The sequence below is a fragment of the Amblyomma mixtum genome, chromosome 1, assembly GCF_055824585.1.
Source record: "Amblyomma mixtum isolate Tamu chromosome 1, ASM5582458v1, whole genome shotgun sequence".
In the NCBI taxonomy this organism is placed as follows: Eukaryota; Metazoa; Arthropoda; class Arachnida; order Ixodida; family Ixodidae; genus Amblyomma; species Amblyomma mixtum.
In genome coordinates, this window is record NC_143012.1 from 7,173,945 (window position 1) to 7,184,477 (window position 10,533).

At 45.4% G+C, this 10,533-nt stretch overlaps 1 protein-coding gene across 1 annotated transcript in view; it reads left to right on the forward strand.

The window, feature by feature from the left end:
• Positions 1-10,533, forward strand: part of LOC149365374 (sodium-coupled monocarboxylate transporter 2-like) — a 59,736-nt gene extending 49,203 nt beyond the window's left edge. The window contains exons 14-16 of the mRNA XM_089583144.1: positions 1,673-1,776; positions 8,262-8,359; positions 9,758-10,533. Coding sequence (XP_089439270.1) covers positions 1,673-1,776; positions 8,262-8,359; positions 9,758-9,910 — 355 coding nt within the window. The 3' untranslated portion in view covers positions 9,911-10,533. The remainder of the gene's footprint in view (positions 1-1,672; positions 1,777-8,261; positions 8,360-9,757) is intronic.

Below are 10,533 nucleotides of genomic sequence, written 5' to 3' on the forward strand. Positions count from 1 at the left end.
AACGCCTTTGTCACGCTAAGCTCAAAAGCCTAACAATATTGGCGAGGTTGAGGCACAGCTCTCTGCTCACTGGCTTGAGTGCCTGTCTCAGCACCACCTTTGAGTGTCCTTTCCCACGACGTAAAACTACGACACGTGCAAGCGACATATTCAAGGTCATCACGAAAATTATGTATCTTGCACATGTGCAGTTCTCAAATTTTAAACCTTAATAAAAAAAAACGTATCAGCAATATTCATACGTAAACAACTGCCAACACTGAAATCCAGCACTGTAATTGTTATGGCACCTAGAGGCGAAAATACCGAGGGGTGACCTTTTGTTTTTTTTTTAATTTCTTCCGTTCAACAATGACAAATTACTAGCTTAATTCAAGCTCGTAAGAAAATCGATTAGAAAGCAGAAATAATCACAGGACGGTTACGAGTGTGCAACGCGAATGTCCGAATGTTAGCTGTGTTGTGGCAGCAAAGAAAGTAGCTGAGTGCCGGAAGGGGGGACGCTTTTACTAATCATTGCCTAGCGGTGGTTTTCGAACCAACTACCTCCCGCAGCGGACGTGGACGCCCAAGCCACTAGGCCATCCGTCGCCTCCTACACTCTCTCCCTCCTTCCTCGCCTACTTTCCACCCCCTTATTTTTCCAAAATATGGCGAAGGATTTCCTCTTTCCACTTTACAACCCGGCGCCAACGAAAACGGACGCGGACGCCAACGAAAACGGCGACGAAGTGGAATTGAGCGAGCTAATAAGAGCTAGCGCTCTTTAAAAGAAAGAAAAAAAAACATGACATTAGTGAAATCCGAACCCACGACCTGTGTATGCCGCGTACGGTGTTTTACCAACTGAGCTGTGGCGGCGGCTATGCAGTCTTTACGCAGTCTTTATATGCAGCCTTGCAGTCTTTATATTTATGTTCTGTGTGACAATCATGAGGCTCTGCACTGGCGCCCAGAAATTAACAACTCCCCTAATGCTTTCTTGGCTTCGGTAACCGTTCGCTTCCTTCATAGGTATGTCACAATGAGCCCCTAGCTTCCCTACCCTTGCCTATCAAACAATGACATCATTCTTGCTTTTTTCAAGAATCACCACGTCGTCTATGACAACCCAGCGCTGGCTTTTGTCTAGGACGTTCCACATAATCCCCGCGGTATAGCAACCGAACCTAACAAAAAACACGATCTTTCTACCTCCCTATTATTGTAGTGAAAGATACTTTGGCCACGAACTTGCGATTCCGCTGTGGCGGTGCTCCGAGGAGGCACAGAGACCGACTTTAAGCCGTTGCCTAGCAACCGCCGCAGCTGGCGGACACCGCACGCTCGCCGCGCCATCTGGCATGACGTCACACCGCGCGCCTCGCCGCGGAGCTGCCGCCGCCGTTTGGCATGACGTCACACCGATATTCTGGCATAGCCGAGCTAAGCCACTGCCATTTTTTTCGTTTGCACTATTAAGGCTGTTTCATATGGAAGCAACTGGGCGGATTGAGCGATTGAGCGGCACGTCGCGGCGAAAAATTTCCAACTTGGAACTTCGTCCTTCTGGCAGCGCTAACCGCCGCGGCGGCTGAAATCGCGAGCGTTATCTGCTTGCATGTGAACCAGGCCTTAGAGACTGGTTCCACTCCTATTGAGCTCACGACTGCTGACTGTTTTACTCTGGCAGCTCGCAGGACACGTTCTTCCTCTACCGCCTCTCACCCTACTGGTGCTGCCTGCTGTCCGCCTTTGCAACGGTTCTGCTCGGGCTGGCGTTCAGCCTCCTGTATGGTACGCCTCTGCACATATCCGATAAGCAGTCCCCGCGTGTAGTAAAGTATAACTGCCTCGGATGGGTGGGAAAGTCAAGAAGAGTACTACAATGAAGCAGACACAACATACGTCGATATTTTCTTTTATGACCACTTTCAAACTATCGCTCCATGGCCTGTACTCTTGGCGTTTCCTGTCGTTCGTTTCCTTCTTGTTCATACAGTCATGAAATGCACAGACAAAACACTACGCATCTGTGCTAGTCTTCAAACATTGTTTCGAAGCCAGAGTAACCGCGCACAATCCTAAAAGGAAAACGCAGTACTCACAAAGCGTTCACGTGTGTGTTATAGGCGCATATTGTGAGACCATTTAAGACCATTTGCGCTTGTTATACACACAAAAAGTGCCACATCATTACCAAACGGCGACACTGCAGTTAACATTGGCTGTTCCTTCCCTTTGCTATAATCTTCGCTTGAGTGAAGATGCACCAACAAGCCTCGTTTTTCACTGCTCGTCTCTGTCACAGCTTCACTGAAAAGGGAACTTTTATAAGCAACATATAACACTGAAAACTGAAGTACGCGTTGACCATTGACGGTCGTTTTCGTAACCAACCTAGGTTGACGTCACGACAGTTCCTTTTTTCTCGTGGATCCCTCAGTGCAATCACTGCCAACCACTGCCAAACTGTTATCACGTAGTCCTTTTTGTTCTTGACGTCACAAGTTACCATAGAGCGGCCAGAAAAAAAAATTTAACTGCAGTTTTGCCATCAACAAATGAATCTGCCGTTGCTGGCAAGCATCATCTTAGCCAGAACGAGCCGTAGAATCAACTTTCTCTAAAAAAATAGATAGAGGGGTCCCTAGTGTTGACCATTTGCATTTATTTTAGTTGCGAATAGGGCAGGAAGCTTAAATACAGTTGTAACTGTTGTGCAACCCATGAACTCTAGCGCCATAGCTCACACGTGGACAATTTCGTCTCTAAAGTGTTTCGTCTCTAAGGGAACGCTTTTCCCCGCTGTTTTATCTGCCGCGCTTGCTATACTCCGTTTCATACATCATGTGCAACGCTGTCAAGGCTACGGAAATAGTCCGCAAAACAAACTCCGCGCTGTTCTGTGGCCGTGTTTTTTTTTTTTTGGCCGCGTGGTCTAACGCATGGGTTCAAATCCCGCGTGGTGAAACTTCTTTTTTCGCACATTTTTTTCTTTTTTTTTTCATCGCAAGATGCATTTCGCGTGACTTGATAGAGAAATCGTTTTGTTCACAATCGCTTGAATATTATGCCATGTTCTCAAAAAAACTGCAGGCATCTGTTCATTTGATGCATACCGCGTTAATGTGAGCTGTCTGAAATTCGTTGTCAATGAGCTCGCACCGGCTTTTGGTCAGCAGTGGCGGTTTTGTTCCCGATTCTGCAGCACTGTGACTATACTTTTTAGATGCAAGCGAGAGGTTTGTGCGAAAGATGAGGTTCATTCGTCGGGTTTAATTAATCAGTAGAGTGTTGAGTGCTCCGCCGTGGCCCGATTAACAAGTGGCCGTCTGCAACTTTCAATTTCGCTGTTGCTGAGGAACCCACTCTTTTGTAGGCCTCTCTTAAGGTATCTGGCATGTTATGAATTGTTCTGAGCAACCGGTTAGCGGCTGATCCAGACTTCGCCAAAAGAGTCTGGGACCGACATTGGCACTGTGCTGTAGAGTAGCCCGAAGGACTTGGCGAGAGCAGTTATTTTTTACTGATCGCAAAGCTGAGAAGCAAGATGTCTGTTAATTTAGAATGCTGGTTTAGAATTTAGAATACAGGAGCGCAGAAAACATAATCAAGACTTTTTAATCGCCTATTTTCTGACTGTGTATGCGTAACATTCTTGTGCATATCTGCAATTCTTTTGCTTTTGTTAAGGTACGAGGGGGTACCCAAAAGAAACCGGACTTATTTTTGTTTGAACTTAATTGTTCACATTTTAAGCACAGACCTTCAATATCCTTCAAAGTATTCCCCACCTGCAATGATACGCTTGTCGAATCTTTCATTCTATTTTTCAAAACATTGTTTAAATTCATCTTTTGTGATGCTTGACAGTGCCTCCGTCGTTTTATTCTTCACCTCAGCAACATCAGCGAAACGCTTTCCATTCACCTATTTTTTCATTCTAGGAAACAAAGAAAGTAGCACGGGGCAAGGTCGGGAGAGTATGAGGGTTGAGGAATAGGGGTCATGCCATTTTTGGCCCAAAATTGTCGTAGAGACAGGGCTGTGTGAGCAGGGGCATTGCCATGATGGAAAAACCAGTCACCCGACCACCACAAATCTGGCCGCTTCCACCGCACACTGTTGCCCAATCTTTTCAAAACATCCAAGTAGAAAGCCTGGCTAACTGTCTGACACTGCGGAACAAATTCTCAATAGACAACATCTCTCACGTCGAAAAAACAAATCAGCATTGTTTTGAGGTTTGGTTTCACCTGACGAGCTTTCTTGAGGCGAGGTGAATTTGAAGTTTTCCATTGGCATGATTGTACTTTGATTAAGGATTCGGTTCAGGAACACTTCAGTTGTCCCCATAGCATCGTCCTTGTACGTCTTTCTTAATATTTCAAGAGTTTCCATTCAACTTTTTCCGAGCAAAAATGAGAATTTCACCGGCGCACGCTGTTCACGAAAATCAGCCATTGCAAAAACGACATTCACACAAAACAGTCGTCACTCAAAAACTCTGCCTAAACTAGTCTGACCTCCTTCAACGACGGCACTGGGCTTACTGACTCTGGAATGTTCATTCTATGCGCTTTTAGTGCCAAAACGCGGTACCACAGAAGATTTGCCGACCAAAAAATTTAGTCCGGTTTCTTTTGGGTACCCCCTCGTATCTTTCGTTTTTAAGCAAAGCGCGTTTTCCTTTGTCATTGAAGATAGCTCTATAACTTGGCTATTATATGCGGAAAAGGAGCAGTATATTTAAACTGATGGGTCAAAATATTTTTACACACACCACCTCGATATGGCCTGTTTCCTGTGTTGTGCTAAATTTAGAACATAGTGTTGATTCACACAGTGACAGAAAATAGTACCGCCTCAAGAGTTACAGATTTGTTGTCGTGCAAAAATGTATATAAAGGCAATACAGAGACAAGTCAGCTTGTCTCTATTACGCTGCTCGCCTAGAAGAGCAGAAGCTGCTCAGGCACGATTTTCATGCAGCCAGGTAAAAAGAGTTCCAAGCTGTGGAGGCGTCAAGTAAGAATGCAGAAAAAGTTGTACAACGCTAGGAAAAAATATTCTATAAATGAGACAGGACAATGAAGAATGTTGACCCTCCAGTGTTTGCGGGAAATGGTTTATTCTGGAAACAGCCAGTGGCTCCCTTGCCCGAAGGCGCAGCCAATCCCGTTGTTAAACCTTTCAGGAAAGCATCCTGAGATGACTTCACAGTCTTGTCCTGTCAGACGTATTCTTTTGTGTGCCTTGCGTTGACCCAGGTTTCATCTAGGTAGATGATGCACCTGTAAATGCGAAACAACCGAGTGCACGAGTTAATGCTATTAAGTAAACAAACATACTGCAGCATGTAAGCAGGCAACGCACTGCAACAAACACACTGCTGACCACTGTCTCAGAATTAGCCGCTCAAAGACAATCGAGAAAAAGAATTATCTCGGCTTTAGAATCATCTCGACATCATCCCCGTTTTACGGTACCTCGCTGATACACTCACTATGACCACTTCACTCGTAATTATTACATGCCAAAAATGTTTAATTCTCTGCCTGATTCAATCTTTTCAGTTTCTTCGTTGTCTCAATTAAAGAACTTCTTAAAAAAACATATGTCGGTAACCTAAACTGTTTCTTTGTTCTTGTTTGCCTTAGGTATTGCGGTTTATCATTGTTTGCTTGCTTTGTAACGCCTATTGTTTATTATATCTGTCTTTCATCGACTGCCGAGTACTGCCCTACAAGCCTTTATGGCTTGGGCAGACTTGTCTTAAAGATTGTATTTTGTTCTCTGAAAATAAAGGTGTTTATTATTATTATTATTATTATTATTATTATTATTATTATTATTATTATTATTATTATTATTATTATTATTATTATTATTATTATTATTATTATTATTATTATTATTGCTCCCTTGTTCGGGATTATATTTCGCGCCCAGGCGGCATTTGGTAGCCAGTTTATATTCACTGTATGTTTGCATGGGTTACTTGACCAATTCGGTAACATTTGAAATCTCTTCACTTGTGGCGGCTGCGAAGAAAAATTCCCAACGTTCGCAGCAGTAGCGCCAGTAACTCGCAATAATTCGTTCCTAACGGTGACGACGAGATGGCACTACCCATTGCGGTGCTACGACATTTTTGGCAGTTTTGTTGTTTTTGTTTGCCGCACCAATTCGGGTTTAGCGATTAAATCTGACCCATGCAGACACGTGCCCCACCCAAACGTAGCGCAAAACTGGCCGTGAAATGTCACCTCTGCGCAAAAAGTCCGCAACAGCAACGTGGTTAAGACGATTTCCTTTAAATGTGTCATTCTCAAGCAGCAATCACTGTTACAACTACGAGGTTGCAAAGCTAACATCAAGCTCTATGTGAAGCCAGTCTAAACGTGCTGCGTAAGAAAATAAGCAAGGAACGATTCGTACCTGCCCTGTTCTCGGAATGCATTGATCCCCCGCAGGTACCTGCGACGCCAGGCAATGATGTCACTTGCTCGATCAGCGCAAGGTTCCGTTTTCTTTTTTCAAATGTGAATCCGATGTCCTTCATCAACCTCCACAACGTCGTTTTCTTGAAGTTCAGCAGGTCGTCGTCCTTATTGACAGCCTTTAGCACACTGTCCAGTGTTGGGACTTCCCTCTTCGCGTACATACTGTGCACTTTCAGACGGATGGCATGGTCTGTAAAGCTGTCATTCTTGACTGTTCGCGAGCTTGAAATCTTCACGTCGCGAGGTCTTTTCTTTGGAGACGCCAAAGGCCAACACAGACGCTCCGCCTTGGTTTTGGCAACGGTACGGGGAGATACTCCGGTGTCCTCGTTCACAGCACTCAGTACTCCCGATCCGGAAAACGGATCCTGGTACGGGAGTGCCTTGACAGCTTGGCGAAAATGCGTACCTTGAACCTTCGCGAAAATGCGTACAGGAGAGGTGGCCGCGGCCGCTGAGCAGGACGCCATTTTCTCAAAAGTGAAAGGGAGCCGGACTACACTGTAGCCGGACGGAAGGAGTAAACACGGCCATGGTTGCGGAGACAGCGAAAACGTGAAATGGAAAAATACGACAAGCGCAAAATATAAAATCACAGATCTCGATCGATTCGCTCGCAATAGCAGCGTTTTTTGTCACGCTGATCACAAAAGTATTATTCACGAAGCCTGCCAGCAAAGCATTTGTTATTTTCCGCTCACCACAAGCAACGCACTATTTTGTGTCACGGATGCAGGTTGCGCAAAAAGGAGCGCTAGATTTGGCAGCGTTGCACCTGATGTATGAAACGGAGTATAGTTATTCAATACCAACAATAGGGGACGAAAGGTTGCAGGACGCGAGTTCTTGGGAAAACGTTTATTGTAGCTCCACCTCACTACCCAGTCGCCTGATATTGTTAGCAGAGGAAGGAGCATTTAGGCTTTACTTTCATACAATAACAGGAGAATGGGTAGCGAGGTGGAGCTACAATATACGTTTTTCCTGGAATTCGCCTACCGCAAACTATTGTCCCTGATAGTTCGCTAATACTCTACCGCTTTCAAGGTCAAGGTTCTCAACCGAAATTTTAACTTTTTTTAAAATTCGACGAGCGTTCGTTTATTTCCTGTTTAGCTGTTAGAGCAAAGATATGCACCATCAAACACAATCTGGTTCTGAGCGGACGATTAGGTGTTTTACTGAAGCGCAATGGCAATCAAGAACACTGGTGCAACTTTCAAAAGTACAACTATGTGAGATTTTTAAAGAACTCACCGCTTTCTTTCACAGCCAGCAACCTTGTTTGTTAAGACAGATCATTGAAACGCAGAAATGCCGAAATTATTGCTGGTTTGCGCCGCCATAAACACTCTAAAATATCTTAGCTGGGTGTCATTCGATCTATAGCTCTGAACATTGTAGCGCCGGCAGACGGGGGACGAAGGAAAGACTAGACGCACAGTGCGCCTCGTCCTTCGTGCCTCGTCTGCCAGCGCTACAATGTTCAGAATGTCAAACCAAATTTCCCAGTACCGCACCCTCTCCAGATCTTTAGCTCGTCTTTTAAAAATATGGCTGCCTGTTTGGTGGCGTTTTATAAAAGGACACAGCACGGGGAAAATTCACAGCCATTATTTATGACTTTCCACTAGACTTTCCAGTATATATATATATATATATACTGACTTTCCATGACTTATATATATATATATATATATATATATATATATATATATATATATACTGAAAGCAAAGGTCACCTACCAAAAGCACATCTGTTCTTTTATTCAGGTAAACGTGATGGCAGCATAGAAGCCGCCCTTCGGCTTTCTAATCCCGCGATGCTGAGATTCTGGCGACGGATGGGACTGCTCGGGAATTTGCCAATGGTAAGCTTCCTTCACATTCTTTATCTTCTCATTCTCCGCTTTTTTTCTGCCTTTAAGCACGAAATTAAAGTCACGGTTCGGGCAATACCATGCTGCAGAGATGTATACCTTCGTCTGCGTATCAGAAATATTTTACTGCGAATGCATTGCTACTGAACAGCACCCTCCCCCGAAAGTCTGGCGTCAGGGTGAAGTGAAGACTCCTGCACCTCGCCTAGGGGATGAAGAGAATGAGGAACAAAACCAGAGCGCAGATAGCGAGGGCGATAAATGTATGGCGGCACTGGCGTCAGCGATAACATCATCCCAAAGCCCGAAGCAGTGCCGATAGTGAATGCGATGAGGGGGAAAGCCGCTGTGCCTTTCAGCAACTGTTGTCTGACTGCGTCATCAATAAACTGTTCCGACAGCCGTGGCCACGATACGGTCCCTTGCAGTTCGCGCTCCTAGCTTGCTTGCGCAAGGGTGTCTCTTCGCTTCCGATAACTGCGCGATCGAGCACATTGCCAGTCCCTGTTTAACGTGCTCCCGGCTCTTAACTCCCGCTCCCTGGGCCGAGCCCCAAAATTCTAGCTAGGAAGGATATCAGACGCCAGCGAGGACTCGGAGGTGGCTCGGCGAGCTCGCCGCGCCGCACAGCGAAGGCAACGCACGCAACGACAGCGTGAGGCCACGTGAGACAACGACAGCGAGCTCGGCTAGCGAAACGACAACGTGTTCGTCGCCAACGACAGCGCAAGCACTGCAATTAGTCATTCATTACAAACAACACAGCGGCAAGCTCAGGGGAGCCTGCCAAAGAAAGGCAAATGCATTACTGCGGCAGGTTCAGGTAAACTAGCGAAATGAAATATGGAATGATCTGACGCAATTTTAGATACTTCGATGCAGCAAAACTGACAGCCCCAAAAGGAAAGGCTGTTCACGAATGTTGCTCGCATGATTGTCTGATTGCCCATCCAATTTTTTTTTTTTTAACATTCGTGTTATCATTACGCTATCAGCTTCTACACTGAGGTTACACTGCTCTTTTGGCTGCCTTATCATTTGTAGTATCAAACTGTTTCATTACCTTGTCTCATCAGCTTTCTATTCGTAAACTGATACAGCGCTCACTTTCAGGACAGGGAACGGGAGAAGCTGTAACAATTTTTAAACGGTGTGAAAACAGGGATTCCATTCCTGGAAAGATAACATGCGTATGCAGTTTCAGCTGGTTTGTTTTTCTTCTTCAGTTGCTGATTGCTCATTTCGTGTTTAAAATACATATTCTAGTATTCTGCGCCTCCTCCTCCTCCCCCTTGTTATTTTCTGTCATGTCTGTGAGCCCAGTCCCTCTTTCTTTTGTATGCACCTACTAGCCCAGCAGCACATTTCTGGACCGTCACACTTTTGCAGGGGGATGGCTACGTCGCAGTCATTGGACGGGCCTACGAGGAATCCCCATCGCAGCCGCCTCCTGTGCAGCAGAGAGAGGCAGATTTATTCATCAACCTCAAAGCAACGAAAATGCACAGCCCGGATCAAGAGCCGAAAACTCTCATAACGTGACGCAGAAACGAAGAACGCACCTGACCTGTGCTTGGAGACGAGCAGCACTGCCCCAGCACCACTCCACAGATGCTTGAATTTAATTTAGCGGTCAAAAAAATTATGGAGACCTTCAAGTCATGTTAAGAGTGGAATACGACAGCATTTGATTTGAGATCTGTCGGTACTTCTATCGCAACTTCTTTGAATGTTTGCGTCAGCTTCTTTGCAATTATTGGCCCATCGACCGCCATATTCGGGACGCTCCTGCAGTAGCAGCCATCCGCTCAGCTGTGACGGTGCCGCCATTTGGATATATTTCATTTTCTTTCTGAATTTTCATTTCGATTCTCTATCTATGTTTTTGCCTAAAATCTAGGTTGCTCGGTGCCCGGTTGGCAGGATTTGATGCCGCGCACGTCACCTCTCTCAACCAATCGTTAAATTGCCGCCTGCCGCGGTAAGCAGGTTGTGACGACGTCACAGAGTAACGGGGTCTATCTCGACCAATCAGCGAATTTCGCGTCGCCGGACATGGGCGGTATTTTCATGTGCTCACATCTATAATGTTATCGCAGTAAAAGATAAGCTGAGGCAGGGTATTAGTCATGGCTTCGAAAGATTGCAATAGCACTAATACGAAA